Source organism: Amphiura filiformis, chromosome 17, assembly GCF_039555335.1.
Source record: "Amphiura filiformis chromosome 17, Afil_fr2py, whole genome shotgun sequence".
In the NCBI taxonomy this organism is placed as follows: Eukaryota; Metazoa; Echinodermata; class Ophiuroidea; order Amphilepidida; family Amphiuridae; genus Amphiura; species Amphiura filiformis.
The window spans coordinates 2,842,405-2,863,774 of NC_092644.1; the positions used below are offsets into that span (position 1 = coordinate 2,842,405).

At 37.2% G+C, this 21,370-nt stretch overlaps 1 protein-coding gene across 1 annotated transcript in view; it reads left to right on the forward strand.

Annotated features, from left to right (window-relative positions):
* The window catches only part of LOC140136799 (pre-mRNA-splicing factor SYF1-like), a 56,327-nt gene that overhangs the window by 13,424 nt on the left and 21,533 nt on the right, over nucleotides 1-21,370 (forward strand). The window contains 3 exon segments of the mRNA XM_072158399.1: nucleotides 2,474-2,618; nucleotides 3,337-3,488; nucleotides 5,661-5,780. Coding sequence (XP_072014500.1) covers nucleotides 2,474-2,618; nucleotides 3,337-3,488; nucleotides 5,661-5,780 — 417 coding nt within the window.

Consider the following 21,370-nt stretch of genomic DNA (forward strand, 5'->3'; position numbering starts at 1 on the left):
TGTTGGACGTTGAAAACAACTGTATAAATTTATAACTTGATAAGATATGCATATGTGGCATTCTGAGACAATAAATCAGGGTTGTTGATATGTTGACCTCAACAAGACACCGATTATCAATGGTAATGGTCTGTTTTGAACCGTTTATCTTACATATACGGCGAGCCAAAATAAACGAATTTGTTGTGATAGTGTATTCATTTCCCAAAAAACAAAATGGAAAATACTGATGTATTATTTGTAAAAGTTGTGGTTTTTCCAAAAATAAAAACACACCGAGATAGTTTAATATTCTTCCCATGTGTCCTGCGTGCGAGTCTACGAGTCTATTTAATGACAAATGCAAGTGATTTAATCAAATCAATACAGAATTGATTTCAATTGAAACCTGTATTTGAAGTGGTTTGGTAGGTTATTCACCGGCATAATTAATCCGATGGAGTGTATCCACCCCGTGACCATTGTTATTCAAATGATTAATGAATAATGCAAATTGTATAGAGATGTCAACGTTTGCACTATACGATCTGTTTCAACACCATGAAATTTATATCTTAGAAAAATGTGATTATAAGCAGATATTTGAAAAATCTAGTAACGTTGTGTCCAATGGTGCTCCCCATTATGGGTAGGTCACAGTAAGGCTTTGCACTCCCAGCCTCTTGACTTGTAATGAGTACCGCAGACATGGAATAATTGGTAGGAAAAGGCACTATCTCATTAGCATAAGCTGCACTGTTATTTAAATAGCGTATTGTTATTTAAATTTGGCCTCAGCTCGTATAGATGGCGCTAGTCATGGCATGCAGACGGAGCCTGTTCGAACCATTGGAAATGTACAGGCATTTTTAATTGATGCATAAATCACCGTTCTGTATATAGGTATAAGCTGGTATATTTTGTACAAGATTTCTTTATACAACAATGGGGGTGATATTAAATGTATTAAGTTTATAAAATGTGACATTTACGTGCCCTTTTATTGTCTGTAGTACAGAGCTCCGCCGACTGAAGCAGCTTGAAGCTATAGATGGTGCCAGCGTGGCAAGTCCCTGGCTGCATGTAAAATTCAATTCCAATAATATTGAATTATATCAGATTCATTTCAAGCAAACACCATTGGTCTGCTTTTGAAAAGAAATGTTAATTCCCAAAGATATATAATCGAGTATCACAATGTCATTATATTATGTCAAAACAGCCGTAGATCTTAAAATGTTCAAGGACATTGGTTACGTAATTTCCACAACAGCGTTTGGTGATAGACCTATGAATAAGGGATGAAGTGGTCTTCATTTCTGATCGGTCAGATGTGGTGTAAAGATTTTGACTTGAAATACTACTTGTATTTCATACCTTCGCAATTTCCATCGCATTATTGACAGCAAGTCCTAATTTCGACATTGCTATTGTAAAAAGTCATTCCATTCTCAAATTAGCAGACTTTCAATAAAAAACATATCTCTGGTGCCTAATGGAAATACCAGACCGCCATTACGGGTGCAGAGGTCAGTGGTCTCAGCTCTCATAGCGGGCGCACTTTCAAGCTTGGTACTCGCATTGAACAGACAAAGTTCGCATACTGAATGGCGGCTTTATTTGTCAACCGTTATTAACATGATCAAGGGGTCGAACATGAATATTCATAACCGATCAATAACTGGACTCATTTTCTACCAAGCAAACCAGCGGGATTTGTCATTGCTTTACGTGTTTAATAGAACAACCGTGAGTTTAGTGTCACCCCCTTGCCGCAGATTAGTTGCGAAGCTCCCCTGGTCGGGTAGTATCCCGGGGGTTCTTGCCTAGTAGCTAATTAGCATGGACCGTTGAGCGTTTTTGGGTTGGGCAAGGATAAAGACAGATTCCGTTCTAAAAACCAATGGCAAGTTTATATACATGTGCTGAGTATACATTCAACGAAACGGTTACTTTTTAAATATGAATATTTACTTTGTTATGCTAATTAAAATTTAATTTGCATAAATTTAAATGAGCACCAGTGGTGTTATGAATTACTGTTATACGGACTGCAGGAGCCCTCTATAATTTTCTCTTGCCATGTAACATTTGCATTTAAATCGAGCTGTAAATGCATTTGTTCCGTAATTCTATCTGAGACTAGTAACCAACTCAGATTCTACATGTATGTTGTGATCCTTTCCATAGTGTTTCTAGAATGTCCATGGTATTCCTTTTGTTTAGCTCGCTGCCCGAGACCGTTATCTTGAGCCATTGTGTTGATAATGGTCTCTGGGCAGCTAGCTACCTCCATTACTCTAGGTAATGGTTGAGGCAACGAACCTTAAACAAAAGGAAAACAATGGATAATCTGTGAATAGAAAAGGGCTAGACGTATATCAATAGATAAAGTGACATCATAGAGGTATTTTAATTGTATCCAAAAGTTGTAGAAGCAATAAGAATGAAGTAAAACAAATTTTGCCTTTGTTTTGCCAATATTTGTGTATAGGCAAGAGATATCTATGAGGAATCTATCCAGACAGTGACAACAGTCAGAGATTTCACGCAGGTGTTTGATGCTTATGCACAGTTTGAAGAATCTATGATTAGTGCCAAGATGGAAACTAATGCTGAAATGGGGCAAACTGAAGAAGGTAATGTCTTAATGTCATGTGTTACAGAGTACATGCAGTATTGAACCTACACTAACTTCCAGAGAAGTTGACCATTTGTTTATTTTTAGCGTGCATACCTGGTTGTGGGCACCAATTTGCCTACAGTTTGTGCGCTCTGAAGTACAAAGTGACAACGCGCGCGTATGCAGCGCGTTAACAGTGCGTAGTGCTGCATCTCTGCTGCAGGTATGCATGCCTTCAAAGTCGGCACAATGTCTGTGTCCGCGTCGGTACTTTGTACTTCAGAGTAGACTGACTGTATTCATTCGTTCAGCTATCATAGTAACGGACCTGTAATCTGATTGGCCAATTACGTGTCAAAACTGGGTTTGGCACTCATGATGGTCACAATTTAAAACCCCCACCTATGTCGCTCGTTTTATTTGCTGCGCATGTTGATTAGGGCAAGAGAGGAGCATATTTCTTTGGACGCTACAATCCTTGCGAAAATTTGTTTTCCGAAATGTAAAAACACTGCAGATCGGGACGGAAAGCCTTAGGTCCAGGGACTCTCCAAATCCGCAATTTTTTATTTTTTTTATAATTTTTTTTTAGATTTTGCCGTTTTGGCGGGAAATCACAGATTTTTGCTTTTTTTTTTGAAAATCGGGGTTCATTTTTTGGCCTCCAAAATCGCGTATTCTTAGCAGCCCTAGTTTTATGTGTATTTTACTTGTCTTTTTTTTTTGTTCTGCAGATGATATTGATTTGGAACTGAAGCTAGAGAGATATGAAGACCTAATGGATAGAAGGCCTCTGTTATTGAACAGCGTACTACTCAGACAAAATCCACATAATGTACATGAATGGCATAAAAGGGTCAAGTTATTTGATGGAAAACCTAAAGAGGTATGTAGAGAGATATGAAGACCTAATGGATAGAAGGCCTCTGTTATTGAACAGCGTACTACTCAGACAAAATCCACATAATGTACATGAATGGCATAAAAGGGTCAAGTTATTTGATGGAAAACCTAAAGAGGTATGTAGAGAGATATGAAGACCTAATGGATAGAAGGCCTCTGTTATTGAACAGCGTACTACTCAGACAAAATCCACATAATGTACACGAATGGCATAAAAGGGTCAAGTTATTTGATGGAAAACCTAAAGAGGTATGTAGAGAGATATGAAGACCTAATGGATAGAAGGCCTCTGTTATTGAACAGCGTACTACTCAGACAAAATCCACATAATGTACACGAATGGCATAAAAGGGTCAAGTTATTTGATGGAAAACCTAAAGAGGTATGTAGAGAGATATGAAGACCTAATGGATAGAAGGCCTCTGTTATTGAATAGCGTACTACTCAGACAAAATCCACATAATGTACACGAATGGCATAAAAGGGTCAAGTTATTTGATGGAAAACCTAAAGAGGTATGTACCAAATTTGATCAACTGGGCAATTGGCAAGACTCATTAACATTGTAGATTGTTATATTATAAAAAATTTAGATAATTTTATTGGGGCATGCAGTAACAAAAATTCATAAGCTCATTAATAAACGTGATGCGTGCGATCCAATCATATTTTATTATTTGCGAAAACGCGAACGCAAATCGAGGTCATTAATATCTCACAATTGACCGCAAAATGCGTAATTGTTCCAATGTCGCATTAATTGACTTCTGCGTATACCGTATTGTGCATCCCACGAACTGCTTGCTGCGCTGGCTGCCGTATTTGGATTGCGCGCTACCATATTTGCACAGATCCTGATACGCACTTTTTTTGTTATTGGTCGTTTGTTTTAGCCTGATCGATTTTGGGAAAGGGAAGATGTAAAAATTGTTTATTTTACAAACTTTTGAGAAAATTTTGTGTTATTTTGTAAAGTTAAAAGATCAAAGTGACGGTTATGAATGAGGTTAATAACTTTGCATCGGTTATATATCGGGCATTGTGAAAAATCTAAACATTTTGCTTTGGACCTCGGGATATTCCTCGGTTCCAAAGGCAAAATGTTTAGATTTTTCACAATGCCCTCCAAATAACCGATGCGCAGTTATTAACCTCTAAATAATGTTTGTCTCTGTCAATGAACAAGAACCGATATAAAATTATTGGTTGTTTTATAAATTATATGTTTTATTGACAGAGCTCTCTCTCAGCCCTTTCTCTATCTCTTATCCTCTCTTCCTTTTTCTCTCTGACTTTCCTTTTTCTTTCCTCTTTCTCTCTGTTCTCTGCTCTTCCCTGTTTCTCTCACACTCCCTCACCCCCTCTTTCTCTATTTAGATTGTATGGTGCAAGTTCAAGGTCCTCGGTGCTCTTCTCTGTTCCTCTCACACTCCCTCACCCCCTCTTTCTCTGTTTAGATTGTATGGTGCAAGTTCAAGGTCCTCATTTGGAAAATCTTAGGTCATTTGCCTGTTTTAACAAGAAAATGTGTGTGCATGCAGGTTGTTATGTGTACCTTGTCACTGACACTGAACAGTTTCATCTATAGGAGTGGTTTGGTTATCAAAGGTTTAATTTAGGTAAACAAATCCAGTAAACTACTCATGTCTTTAGCTTTCGCCATCTCGGATGATGGCTTTCTCAAAAGTGACTTGGTTCACTGCTTCTCCCGCAGAAAGCGGCTGTAGCCTCATTCCCAGAGTGTGATGGTACAAGCAGTGAGTCATATACATGATCTAGAGTGTATGAGCCTATGTCCCGGTTCATGGTGGCAGCCCCCTTTCTCCTGATCCATATGGCCTCTGTGACTTTTCTTTTGAACTGATTTGCTTCCTTGTCAAGTATTGTAGCTCCCTCCCAATCTATAACACGGTTGTCGGCAGCGACATGGTCCGTAATTGCTGATTTGTTGAATTCTGTGGTAGATTCTTTCCGTCTTGCACGGGTGTACTTTTTGTTTTCCGCTTTCTATGCATCTTTCTGGTGCTCTTTCAACCGTGTGCCAAACGCTCTCCCTGGTGAGTAGTTTACTGGATTTGTTTACCTAAATTAAACCTTTGATCCCTATCACTGTTTCATAATCCTTACCTTATCATGTATTCCATATTCCTTTCAGATCATTAATACCTACACAGAGGCAGTACAGACTATAGAGCCAGCAATAGCTACAGGGAAGCTGCATACCATATGGGTGGAGTTTGCTAAATATTACGAGTCACATAGCCAGATTGAAGAGGTGGGTTTGTACCAGATATTCCTGGAGCCACTTTTGTTATTTATTTATTTTAATTTTATTTATTTATTACACTTTATCACTGATGGCACAGAATTACAAAAAATATTTAAGATTGTACTCGGACACAGAAAACAAATAAAACTCAAACTATTAGTTTGCCACTTATGAATGCTGTTTAATTTCTTATTATCTCATCATAAGTAGAATTTCAATTTCTGAGTGAATTGAATTACAATGTTATATTATTTATCAACTTTTGGCTGAAAAATAAAAGCCAATTTTTAGGGAGTATTGATCCAGACAAAATTTGACTTTAACTTCCCCACTTTCAACTTTCACACCCTCTCAACCAAATACGTTCATAAGGCTGATGTATTTATTCCACACCCAACCAGGGAAAATATTTTCATTTCAAATCCACTAAATGATATTTTCTCATCAGGCAAATACAAACATAAGGCTGATGCTTTTCCTTAGCTAAATCCACTTGAAAGCTAAATACCATCATAAGCAGATATATAATTTAACAGCCAAATCCTAAACAATTAAACAAATACAAACCATCATACTTTGTTATATTTCTAAATATCCATATACTTAAAGCAGCCAAATAAGGCTGCTATCAAACAAACAAACAATTACACAACAATCATATCAAAAAATACCATCATACTTTGATATATTTCTACTTGGCCAAATATCTTCATAATGCTATTATACTTTAGCAGCCAAATATATGCTTAAGTCATCCAACCAGGGAAAATATTTTCATTTCAAATCCAATAAATGATATTTTCTCATCAGGCAAATACGTACATAAGGCTGATGATTTTCCTTAGCTAAATCCACTTGAAAGCTAAATACCATCATAAGCAGATATATAATTTAACAGTCAAATCCTAAACAACCCATCATACTTTGTTATATTTCTAAATAGCCATATACTTAAAGCAGCCAAATAAGGCTGCTATCAAACAAACAAACAATTACACAAACAATCATATCAACAACAAAAATACCATCATACTTTGATATATTTCTACTTAGCCAAATATCTTCATAGTGCTATTATACTTTAGCAGCCAAATATATGCTTAAGGCTGATATCAAACAATACAAACAATTAATACCATCAAACTCTGGTATATCTCTAAATAGCCAAATACCTGCCTAAGGCTAATATACTTTAACAGTCAAATACATGCTAAAGACTGCTATCAAACAATACAAACAATAATACCATCATACTTTGGTATATCTTTAAATAGTCAAATACCTGCATAAGGCTATTATACTTTAGCCACCAAATACCTGCCTAAGGCTGCAATCAATCAATACAAACCATTAATACCATCATACTTTGGTATATTTCTAAATAGCCAAATTCTCAAATACCTTCATAAGGTAAGTATAATCTTAGATATTCAATTCAATTGTACGGCTACAATTGAATATCTCCTCATCCGTTAAATATCTTCATAATATTATTTTAGGTATACTGAGAAATTAAAAGTATGGTGATAATTTTTCTCACTCTCAGCTACCACTTTGTTTGATAATGCTGATAATATTCTTTAGTTAAATCCCTCCATTTATTTAGGAATTTAATTATATGCTTATCCCTTATATATTCGCAACAATCAATAACATTTGTATAACTGATATCTTTCTTTAGCCCAATACTCTCAAAATGTTTTAACTGAATAATAATAATCATAATAATTTTACAGCCAAATACCGAATATACGGCTGGCATATTTCTTATGCCAATACTTACGGCTATCAAGTATAAGTTGTGTATTCATAACAGCCATATTATATATATATATTCTATATTCAAATCTTTATTAATTGAAAGTAAATTAAAAGAGGCAATCTCATTAAAAGGATTTTAATTTCTTTAGCGAAATACGATGACTTGGTATACCAAACTTCATATCATTACTTTTGATTGCCCTTTTTATAACAAAATCTACTATAAATACCTATTCTCCTACTAATAAACCTATACATATACTATGGGAGGGAAGGGTGGGTTAAAAATTTGGAACACTAGTCAGATATGACTTCACTCCTCAACAGCAAACATAAGAATGATTTGAAAACCCATTGAAACCAATTCAATCAATCAATCAATCAATAATGCCAGTGGAAAATAACAGGCACTTAAACCAGCCAATTGATTACAGGGACCAAGAAAGTTTTATCGCCTAGCCAATCTTAATCTGTGATTAAATGCAAAAATTTCATTTGTCATTTAACTTTATTTAAGATTGTACTCGGACACAGAAAACAAATAAAACTCAAACTATTAGTTTGCCACTTATGAATGCTGTTTAATTTCTTATTATCTCATCATAAGTAGAATTTCAATTTCTGAGTGAATTGAATTACAATGTTATATTATTTATCAACTTTTGGCTGAAAAAATAAAAGCCAATTTTTAGGGGAGTATTGATCCAGACAAAATTTGACTTTAACTTCCCCACTTTCAACTTTCACACCCAACCAAGACTATGCAATAGTTTTGGCCCAACAACACCAAACAAGACAATCCCAATGATCTTCACGACCGAATATATACAGCAATAAATCAACAACAACAACTTAAATTTATACAGCGCCTAATACCAAACAATAATATCCCCTTGACCAATTCTTCCTATTTCTACTGACACACCATTTGACATACCTCAAAACATGGCCTGTTTTAATCCTGATGGCCTACCCAAGACATAATAACTGCAAGTTCCCTCAAATTCCTCGATACTGTATTCCAGTTAAATACTAAACTAGACTAGACTTTCAACATCCCAGAACTTGTTTCGAGCTATTACTGCTTCCAACCATGGATATAGTAGATATTCCATGTTCCAACTGTATCACATAATCCTATAATTTCTGAGGGATAAACTAAGAAGACTTCTAACTGTTATTTTGTTTCATCAAAAAGCATATATGATTAATATGAATTAGGCCTACATATATTCAGCCCAATCCCTTCATGAGGGTGAATCTTTCATTTATAGTTATATAATATATGCTATAAATTAAACAATATCAGTATTTACCTTTTATTATGTTCAACATACCTATTCATAACATCCAAATATCCGCATATGGTTGACACTTTTCATTAATTTTATCGTCTTTCATGTTAAAATTGTATATCAAATTTCTCCTTCAACATTTTTGAAGGCTATTCATACTGTGATATATCCTATTACTATATCACTATAATTGTTCTGAATATTGAAATCCTTTTATATTTGATCCTTCTTCTTATTAAATCTTCACTATATTCCACCTCAGAAAGGCCTATGTACCAGACCGACCTGTAATGTTGTTGAATTATCAGTATCGCCAACTTATGTGCATATACTCTATGGTGTTGCCTTGTAAAAGCTTGGAAATCATTCACTCTGATACATCGCATTGATAGACTTTTAAGTTTAAAACATTCTTTCCATCCAGTTTGCTGAACTGTAACATATTTCAGTCGTAACCTGTACATGGAAGAAAATACCATGATTAAAATGCAATCGATGTTATCATCAGGCATGAGAATTTTCAGTTTAAAAACTGAATTCAGTTTTTTTTATAGTCAAAATTTCCGCAACTTTATTTAATTTCAGCCTGTTTTTGGTACTTTTTGCCCAATTTCACGCGCATTTTCAGTTTTTTCAGTTTTTTTTAGGAAAGTGCAGTCTCATGCCTGTATCATTTCAAATTACAATAGCACATAGAGAGAGGAAGAGAGAGTAAGGTTATTAATTATTTATTAATTATTAAACTGTTGTGATTTGGTAGTTCCCAGTATCTTACAAATGCTTGTGAACTTTGGCAAAAACTGCATTGCTCAATTCATAGCGAGCATGTATGAGAATTAAAATATCACAGATATACTTTTATAGGTGCTACGGTTCTTGAGTTACGTTGTGAAGATGGCTGAAACAACAACAGTTTTGTAAAACGTATATAACTCATTGAAAACAATACATTAAGCCAGTTTGCAAAGTATACGATTTGTAGACTGAACTTTTACAAAACATCAAGGTGTTAATTTTCAATAATATATTGATCTAGCTGATAAATTCGATTTTTAGGTTGCTTCGACCAACAATACCTTGTCTACCCTTAAAGAGAGAGTTAAAGCTCACCAGTACTGTCACCTTTGGAGCTTTATAATTATATCCCTTTTTGATACGAACTCTCCATATTTAAGATGATCTTAATAACTTTCCAGTTTGCTTTGTGAATACAGACAAATAGTGGTGATAAGTTAAGGGAATTACTAAATCTTGCTACATCCTATACAATACTGTATAATTTGTACATTCCCAACAGCCATAAACCTTCACAAGGCTGATAAATTTCTTCAGCCAAATCTATTTGTAAAGCTATAAATTACATATTCTAATAGTCTAAGTTCATGATCACAGCTACATGCTGGTTATTTCAAAATCAGATCCCATCATTTTGGGCTGAAATTTCTTTATAGCTGACTGATATCCTAAAATCAATTCCTGAGGCTGATATATTTCATGAAGGAAAATAGTACATGGTATGATTAACTATGCTCCCAATCAAACCACACTGAGTTAATTTCACAATGTGGAGGTATGCCCATATTAACATATGTGCTAATCATTTATGTCTTATTTATTATGCAATCCAAAGATGACAGATCTATATTAACTCTTTCCTATGTAGTGATCCCCCAAAAAGCAACTAAATCTGAAGCTCCCCACGGGTATCTCGCGTCAATAAAATATGCTAATGTTTTAACTTTTATGATGATCTAAACGCATTTGGCAATACTATGTAATACACTCTCCTTTAGCATCATCTCACCTCTATGTATGTTTTTCCCAAGCAAAGTTATTAGATAATTTGTAACCTTAATGTAAGCCTATCATAATTAGTTAAAAGGCCTAAGCTTTATATTTTTTCTTGATAAATGCCCAATCATCATCTGCTTAAATCATATTGAGTTATTGATCAGCATTAAATAGCAACAACTCTAAAGCTTGGTCTCCCTCAAGGTTTGAAGCATTAATATATACCCATTTGAGATAGGTCTATCTGACAATATGCTTAGTTCAATGAGGATCAATGTATTAACTATTGATGATTTCCGCTTAATTATTTTAATAATATTGTGTGCCAATTATTTCTTCACCTAGTCATGTATATCCTCTTTAATTACACATTGATAATTATTGTTTTTAAACATTTGAAATGTGTAGCAAGGAGGCAGTGACTACTAAATAACAACTACATGTAACTTGCCCCTTGATAACAACAATTATGTAACTCGCTTAAAATTATACTATAAATTGATGTCTTAAAATCTTATTAGTAATTCTTTTTAGCTTTTATTCAACACATCATATCCATGCCATAGAATAATGCTTTTTTGCAAGTTTATGTCCTTTCCAACTGATGATAACACTTAACTTAAACCAATATATTGATTATTCTATACTAACAGCAAAATTGATTATTCTTGATGACCATAATCTGTGCTGTTCATGTCAAGTTTTCACAGTTTTCTACATACCCATCCACTCAAAGCTAGTATTTTAACAGTTATAAAAAGTTAACTGTACATTCTTGCAATAATAATAATAATAATAAATACTGAACTTATAACGCGGACAAATTTCCAAGGGATGCGAGGCGCGAGAAGAAGACAGAAGGAAGGGAAACATCATATTTGGGGGAAGAGATGAGTTTTAAGGAGACTTTTAAAAGTCCCAATCCTTTGTTATATATAGACTGATACCAAATAATAGCTATCTATCCATCTATCCCCAATAATCGACTTGTATTTAGATTTCAACCTCCGTTTAGGGCCTTAATATATTATTTATGTTTTTTACATAATTAAACCATTTACCTATATAATTTCAAACCCTATGGAGTAGTCTAGTGTGTAACTGTACATTCTTGCAATAAATTACAAGAGCTGCAAGAAACTTCCTTTTTTATTCAAGCTATATATAGACTGATACCAATTACCTAATAGCTATATCTATCTATCTATCCCCAATAATCGACTTGTTTTTTCAAACTGTGTACCTCTGTTTGACTGATTTTAAAAGCCTTACTATATTAATCATGTGTTTTATATAATTAAACCATTTACCTATATAATTTCAAGTTTATAAAACCGTGTTTTTACCACACTTTTTGAATATTGGCTTGTTTGGTGTTGCCCCAAATAGTCACTGGTCTTAAGGAAATCCATAATTGATACATAGTCCCTACATCTCTCTTATAATACTGACACTTGTCATGACCTATTATAAGGACAGATGATCCTGTCTAATTGTAAATATTAATATTGTTAATGGAGGGGTTTCACATAACTTCAATCATAAACCATGATTACGTGACGTGTTAATATGAATTAAGAAAAATTATCTAATGAAATGCATAAATCTGTGCTTCGCTGCAATAAGCTAACCTGATGTGATTATTGTATCATTTATATCTGTGATGCTGCTATATTGGTAACTACTATGACCAGCATCATCAACCAGGTAATTAAATCATTAAACCCCCTCTTACCATCACATCCCCTCATACAGGTAAAATTTTCATCTTAATACTATAAATAGGCATATACTTAGTTTCATTTAATGCAATACTTTCATGTGATAGTCTGCAATCAATCGATGTTCCTGCACCATCTCGTTTTGCCCTTCTTCCTTTTAAATCTCTAACTTTTTGACAAAATGAAATTAACAGCTCCCAATGTTTTTAACCAATGGGTCCTTAGCCATCATTTATTCTTATTAAAATTGTGTTTTTAGAGAATGAAAATTAAAATCAAATAAGCTGTAATAATATAACACCTTTACTAGAAAACCTGCCGTACACTGCCTGATGTTAAAATAAATACTAGAACAAATAAATTATGACAACATATAACATGTTGTCATTTCAAACTTACCAATGTTTTGTTGTTTCTTTATTACCTACTCAACTGATGTGGCTATTATATGTAGTCTTGAATAGACGAGTACTGATGCTTATTGCTTCACACATAGCTCTTGCCAATATCATACTAAAAAGATAAATTCTTAAAATAAATATTAAAACAACAAACTTAATGAATGTTCACAATAATCTATGTTTCTAGACCGGTCTATTTATACTTGCAGCATCTCAATCTTTTCCAATGTCAAATTATAGATTTGTAGATGCTAAATGAGCCCAGCATCTTTCATAATTCTCTGAGAATCTTCAAAGCACGTAATAAATCCAAATATGAAACAAATGATTTATAAGTTCTTGATTTACCCAACAGATTATTTACCTGTACTTCTACTATTTGATCTCCTTTAAATTTCTATTCCTTGGTAGAATATGGTCACTCCACTAATAAAATTAGTTTCCATCAACTTCCAACAAAGAAATTTATCCAGGCAGTGTAGGCCTACAGTAGTTAAAAATTTGGAACACTAGTCAGATATGACTTCACTCCTCAACAGCAAACATAAGAATGATTTGAAAACCCATTGAAACCAATTCAATCAATCAATCAATCAATGAATGATCTTGCTGCGGAATATACTCCCATCACTGATAAAGGTGGTACTGTAAATGTAGAAACTTGTCTTAAGGTATACAACAGATTGAAGAATGGTAACACTGGTAGTAGACTCAAATATACTGTTAATTTGTATAACACTTCCTCCTCCGTTTTGGTTAACGGCCCACATGCAATGGACATCTTCTTCGACACACACCTGCCATTTCTCGAACAACAACTCAAACAAAGAAATGACATTGATGATGGTAATCAAAAGTATCATACTGCACTTCTCGAGCTTCAGAAGAAACATGACGTGAATATATCCAATTATGGTGATGACAACATACACCATGTGCATCAAGTCAAAACAGCAATCCAAGATGGGCAAAATCATGAGAATAAAGCCTTAGTTTCCTGCAATAATCAACCGAAGCCCTCTGAAGATTCGTATGAGAGATCCAGTCAAGCAGGGTGTCTACGGAAACAGAACAAACTCGCTTTAGCTGACTCCAGTGTTGAACAAGAACTTGTCCTTCAAACTACGAATGACCCTTATAATTCAACTGAACTTGACCCGTCTGATATCCACCAAGGAAAAGCCGCTCAACTTCCTGATGGCGAGACACGGTTTCAACAACAATGGTACAGCAACACAACAAGTGCAAACCAAGCCCACAATATGGCAGTCACCAACAGCCTACCATCTCCAATGGCCGTAGTATCTTTGATAGAAATAACAGTGAAGTCACTTGTGTAAAGGGGCACTGCTATAGTGAGGAAAAGATTCTGCACACTAGAAACAACAACAACCATTATGCTGTTATATACAACCAGACTGAATATTTACCTGACTGCGAGACACCAGGTTTAACAAAGCTGCAGCAACACATCAAGAGTAATCCAAAGCCACAACATGGCAGTGGTCAACAACCTGAGTCTACCATCTTTAAGGGTGACTATGCCTATAGTGAAGTTCCAGTGAGTATAAGTACTAGCGAAGCTGTTAGTGTCATGTCCAACCCTGAGAAGAAGACGCTCCACCTTGAATACTTAACTGATTGTGAGACCCCAGGTTTGACAGAGTCTGAGCAACACATCAAGAGTAAACCAAGGCCACAATGTGGCAGTGATCAACAGCATGAGTCTATTATACCTAATGGTGTCGGTGTCTATAGTAAAGGTACCAGTGAAGTTGTCAGTGTCATGTCCAACTATGAGAAGACGCTCCACCCTGAATACTTACCTGTTCGTGAGACACCACGTTTAACAGAGACTGAGCAACACATCAAGAGTAAACAACATGGCAGTGATCAACAGCCTGAGTCTACCACATCTAATGATGTCGAGGTTTATAGTAAAAGTACTAGTGAAGATGTTAGGATTATGGGACCTAGCCATAGGGAGAAGACGCTCCACTCTGTAAACAACCACCAATTTAATGTGATGCACAATGTGTATGATAATACTGAATGTGATCAGGCTGAATACTTACCCGATTGTGAGACGTCAGAAACAACTGAGACAGAGCAACACATTAAGAGTAAACCAATGCCACATTATGGCAGTGATCAGCAGCCTGAGACTACCATCTCTAATGGTGCCGGTGCCTGTGGGAACAGTACCAGTAAGACTGATTGTGTTATGCAACCCAACCATGGTGAAAAAAAAATACTTCACCCTGTAAACAGCAACAACCACTCTGCTGTGCTGCACAGTGTGTATGACAATGCTGACTGTGCATCTACATTTAATCGGGCTGAATATGTACCTGGTTATGAGACACCAGGATCACCGAAGTCACACCAGCAAATCAAGAGTAAACCAAGACCACAACACTACAGTGATCAACAACCAGAATCTACCGACTCTATTGACGCTAGTGTATATGGTAAAAGTACCAGTGAAGCTGTTCGTACTAAGCAGCCCAGCTATAACAAAAAGATTCGGCATCCTGTAAACAACAACCAATCTGATGTGATGCACAACGTATATGTCAATACTGACTGTACTTCTTCATCCTGTCAATCTGATTGTTCACTAGGTTGTGAGACGCCAGGTTTGACAAAGACACGTCAACTCATCAAGAATAAACTAAGGCCTCAATATGACGGTGATCGACGGTCCAAGTTTACCACCACTGATGATAATGGCACCTGTGAAGCTATTCATATCATGGTGCCCAACCTTGGCGCAGAGAAGGGCGCCCATACTGCAAGCAACAACAACCAATATGCTCTGATACACAATGATGAGAATGCCAGTACTGACCTTATGTTCACAGCTAATATGGATGAATCTTCAATCAGTGAATCCAGCACTAATTTAAGCTGCAAGAGTTGCAACATGAGCTGTAATGACATGTCAATACAATGTTCCTCGTGTTATGAACATTTTCACCCTACTTGTGAAATGCTCACACCACACCAAGCCACAGTTCACCAGCTTGATCCTGAAAATCCATTCTACTGTTCCTCGTGTTCTTACTTACTTAATGCATGCAACAATTACATCACTCCTCCCGATAATGGATTGCTCCTCCTAAGTGAAATTGCTTCAGATTTTTCTAACCACTCTGATAATGCAGATCTTGATAGCCAATCAGCAAGTCAGGATTTACCCAGCAGCAGCTGTGCACAGAGCAGAAGTTATGACATCATGAAGGAGCAATCTGCTGCAACAAAGAAGAGAGCCAAACAACATCTGGCTACTAAAAGGGCTACATGTAGTACCAAACAAAAGAGCAAAGTGAATGGGAACAATGAGAAGCATGATGGAGATTTCACCGAAGCAAACAACTTTAATTTCAGCGAGCATGATGACAGGAGTAAGACTCTTAAACAGCAGGAGAGAAAACTTGGTCAAAGAGAAAAAGATCTGAATAAAAGGGAAAGGGAGATCGATGATAAAATCAAGCAAATGGCCCATGTACAATCATATTCTCTCCAACTGGAGGAACGCATTAAGGAGCTTGAGAGAAATGAAAAGATCATGAAAATGAAATCCCTTGTTGATAGGCCTACTCAAAATTCCCAACCTGCCAGGGAGACCTACACTAATAATAATCATAATCAGGATATGGCAACTCTAATGCAACGTATTAGTAACGTTGAAATGGATGTCATCAGACAGAGGCTGGAAAAATTGGAGAAATGTAGCTACCTTAATACTAATAGCCGTGCTTCGGGATATGCAAATCAAGACAGAATAGCCAATCATGATTTGGAATTGTATAAAACCCATGATCATGCCAACATTATCAAGAGGAAACACACAAATTGTGATCCTGATGACCCATATCTCGCTGAAAGATGTAATAATATCAGTAATTCTTACCATAGTCAATCACATTACGCCATGCAGCAGAGTATTCAGAGAGCTCAGAGTCATGCTAATCATTACAGTGGTGAAACTGCTTACAATGTCTCTCCTGATGAGGACAGACGTCATCTTACTGGGCCCTGCGGCACGTACCAGCTTGAAGGTACATGTAGTACTGCCACTCCTAGTAATCGTGTAAGAACTCATACCAATTATAGCGTTCCTTATGGCTATAATGTTGAGAGAAGCCAATACAATCTAGTTGATTCGACAGGTCAGCGAAGATGTGAATTAAGCAGAAATAAATATCAGGCTAGAGCACACTCTATTAATCAAAGAACTCATACAGATAGTGATAATGGCCAGGGTATGTTTGAGTACACCGCTGGCATTAGGAAGAAGCAAGATGATGATGGTATTGGATCTTATCAACAATCATGGAAAAGAAATCAGCAAAGAAAGGAAGTGAGGTCTAAAAACCCCCCTATTGTGATTGACTACCAACATGGTGCTGTTGATAGTGACTACATCACTCGGCATCTTATCCCCGATATCGTGTCTGATGTGAAGAAATATCCTGCCGTACTGATGAAAGATGCAAATCTTAGGTGCAGCTCTAGTTCCACTACATACAGCAGCGAGGTTGATGATCACCACTATAAAAGAAAGAATAGAAGGAGGACTCAGAATAAACGAATGAAACATCAAGACTATAGCAAACGAATTGAAAATCAATGTTTTGATTTTACCAAAGACGGCGCGACACCATCTCCACAGAGATATAGAGATGACAGAAATGCTAAAAACAGAAATTACCCTGATAAACGCTATGGGCCTTTCAGACCAGGTATGCGCTTTGCAGACTACAACAGCCTTTTAACTGCTAGTACAACTGTATCGGTGATGGCAAGTGATGACAACACACATGTACACAACATAAAACCACTCGACGTGCACCTGACACAGTGTGACCAGGCTGAATCCAATCCTGACCAAGCCAAGCATGAAGTCAATAAACATAGTGCCAGCAAATCTACACCCAAGCATTTTTTAGAGAGGGGCCATCACACACACATACGGAAATAACAAAAAGCCCGGTTAGCGGCTGCACAGACTCTGCAGTCACGCAACAGCAGAGGCTGTCTCTCACAACTTTCAACATCAAAAACATCAAGAACAATCAAATTGCCCTGACCAAACTGCTTAATGATGCTGACATCATTGGTCTTCAGGAACATTGGCTTTACAATTTTGAGCAGAGTGATATGCTTCGTCTGAACCCTAGCTTCAATGCCCACATTAAATCGGTTGATGATGACAACCCAATTTCTCCATTTCAGCGACCAAGGGTTTCTCTGGTGTGGCAATCATGTGGAAGAAAACCTTGAATCACTGCATCAGGAAGCTACCTGACGGAGGACTCCGGATCATCTGCATTGAAGTTAAAACGTGCGACGGATTATTATGTATCATTAACTGTTATCTACCATGCAGAGGCAGTGGCATTGAAGCTGATTATGTTGAAGCCCTAGATGAGGTCTCTGAGATTATTCAGAAGTACGGCATGACCCACCGTCTAGTCATTATGGGTGATCTAAATGCCTCCCTCAATCGTGAGTCTCCAACATCCCGTGACAATCACCTTATCAACTTCTGTAGTGAACATGAAATCAACACAGATATCAAGAGTGATCCAACCTTCTATCATGTAAATGGAGTTGACTGCAGTCAAATTGACTACATCCTGTTGAGAGATTGTGACCAAAGGCTTATTACTTCATATGATGTGATCTCCTATGGTGATTTGGCTAGTAATACTTCTGACCATGTTCCAGTGGTAGCCTCATTGAAACTGAACAATAACCACAAGTCAACAAGCCGCAATCTGATGGCCACCTGTCCTGCTAAAGTGAAGTGGGAGAAAGTCAACAAAGATGATTACAGAAACGCAGTTTATGATATCATCAAACCAACCTGTGACATAACCTCTGAGGAAGTCCTACATTCTAGCATTCAAGAGCTTATTCATTCCCTGAAGAAAGCCTCTGAACCCTATTCCAAAGGAAGTCGGAAGGGAAAGGCATCTAAAGATGGGCTTAAAACTTGGACTCCTGAAATTAGCAAAGCCGTTGCTGAATGCAAAATGTCAAACTGGGAGTGGAAACAAGCTGGCTCCTCATGTGACACACATGACATATCATCAATTAAGCGCAAGTCTGCAAAAGCCAATCTTCGCTCAACTATAAGATCCCACACCAGGAACCAACGGGTTGAGCAGTATAATAAAATTAGGCTGCCAAATCTGATGACTCAAAATTATTCTTCAAGCTTATCAACCAACAGCGTGGAAAGTCTCAAGAAGTTACTGAAGAACTACTTGTTGAAGATAAGATGCTTAGCTCTCCTCAGCAGATCTCTGAAGCTTTCAGAGAACACTTCCAAAACTTAGCCAATCCTACTTACAGTCCTGGTTATCTACAAAGCTATAAGAACGATGCAATGTTTTACAGAGTGCTGATTGATGACATCTGCTCAGCTGATGAGGACAACATTGAGTGTATCACGTATAAAGAGATGTATGACATCATCAATTCACTCTCCAGTGGAAAGGCTGCTGATACCCATGAGTTGACAGCAGAACATCTAAAGCATGGAGGCCCAGTGGTTGCTGAATATCTTGCTAACATTGTAAACTACATCTTCAAGACGGGTTGCATACCTGACCTCGTCAAGGCTGGGATCCTGACTCCAGTTCTGAAGAAAGGAAGGACCCAACAAATACCTCCAACTATCGAGGAATCACAGTTACCTCTATCATCATGAAAGTGATCGAGAAAGCATGGCTGCTTCGAGTTGCTCCTACCCTGAAGAAACAGCAAAACCCTATGCAGCGTGGATTCACCCAGTCTTCCTCATCTATTAATGCTGCACTGCTTGTATCAGAAGCCCTGAATGAAGCACATGATAATAAGACTCCAGTTCATGTTACTCTTCTGGATGCATCAAAAGCCTTTGATGTGGTGGACCATGACATACTCCTCAATGAGCTCTATCATGTTGGTGTGAAAGGGAAGTTAACCTTTCAATCCATGTACCACAATACGACATCATCTGTGAAATGGAAAGGCACCCTCTCTTCAGATTTTTCAGTGAAACAAGGTGTGAGACAGGGAGGGGTTACTTCCGCACCAGGATATAAGATCTATACCAACAATCTTCTCGACCAGCTCCAGTCGCAAATGATTGGATGTGCCATTGGTACTACACAGATTCCAGCACCCACATGCGCTGATGATATAGCAATTATTACTAATGATCCACTTGAAGGCCAAATACTTCTTAATCAAGTACATCAATACAGCAGCTCGCATCGGTACTCCATCAACCCTTCTAAAAGTGCTACGGTCAAGTACCAAGCTAAGGATAACTTCAGCTATAATAGCAACGGAGAGTCCATTCCAACAGTACAAAATGCTACACATCTTGGTGTTGAAAGAACTAGTACCAACAAGCCAAGCATTGATGGCATGAAGAAGATGGGAAGGAGAGTATCCTATGCTATGATGGGAGCAGGTCTTCATGGAAAAGATGGAATGTCACCTGGTATTGCTCACCATCTCATTACAATTTTTGTGCTACCAAGGATGCTATATGGAGCTGAAGTTCTTAACTTTACGGCAACAAATATAGCCGAGCTTGAGCAATTTTACCGTAAATTACTTCGGCAAATCCAGTTCCTTCCAAACAAGCCACCCCCAGCAAATACTGCCATCTATGCTCTGATTGGGGCAAAGCCTCTTGAAGCTCATATGGATACTGCAAGACTCACTCTCTTTGGCAATATTGCAAGACAGCCAAGCAGCATCGAACACCAAATTGCTCAAAGGCAGTTTGCTGTTAAGAACAACTACAGCAAAAGCTGGTTTATCAATGTGAAAGAGCTCCTGATAAAGTATGGCCTGCCATCTCCATATGAACTACTCATGAGCCCACCCACCAAAGCTGCCTGGAAGAGACTAACAACATCAGCTGTTAACACCTACTGGCAGACAAATTGGCACGATGATTATTGTGAGAAAACCAGCTTAAAGCATCTCAACATCAAAGCATGTAAGAGCGGAACTCCACATCATATCTGGAGTACATTGCCGCCTGATTGGCGAGAAGTGGAGAAAGCTGCAATTAAGGCAAGACGGATCACTGGCACGTATATTCTGCAATATAATCACGCCAAGTACAACCAGCATGATAATGACCCTCACGTGCATCCTCTGTAAGACAGCAACTGAAGACATCACACACTTTCTGGTTAAGTGCCCTGCTCTTGCAGTCCAACGCAATTACCATCGTGCTTCACTTGAAAGGGCCCTCCTTCAGTATTGTGATAAAACAGAGGTTGCAAAAGTCCAAACAGATGACGAACAGCTGGTGCAGTTCATTATGGACTGTTCTCATGAGAAAATTCAGAAGATTCTTGCTCTTCCAACAAGGTGGGAATACATCTTTGAACCTATCACACGACAATGGTGCTACAGTCTGCATGTAAAGAGATGCAATCTCCTCAAACAGATGACAACGACTTAATGATTTTAAGTCCAGAGTCCTTTTTATGGACTCCTTATTCAACTTGTGACTTTTTACAATTAAAGCCTATGGGACTCAAAGCCAGCTCGATTTTGACATGCCAATTATGTCATGCCTATTTTATCAACCAGCTTATGACTTT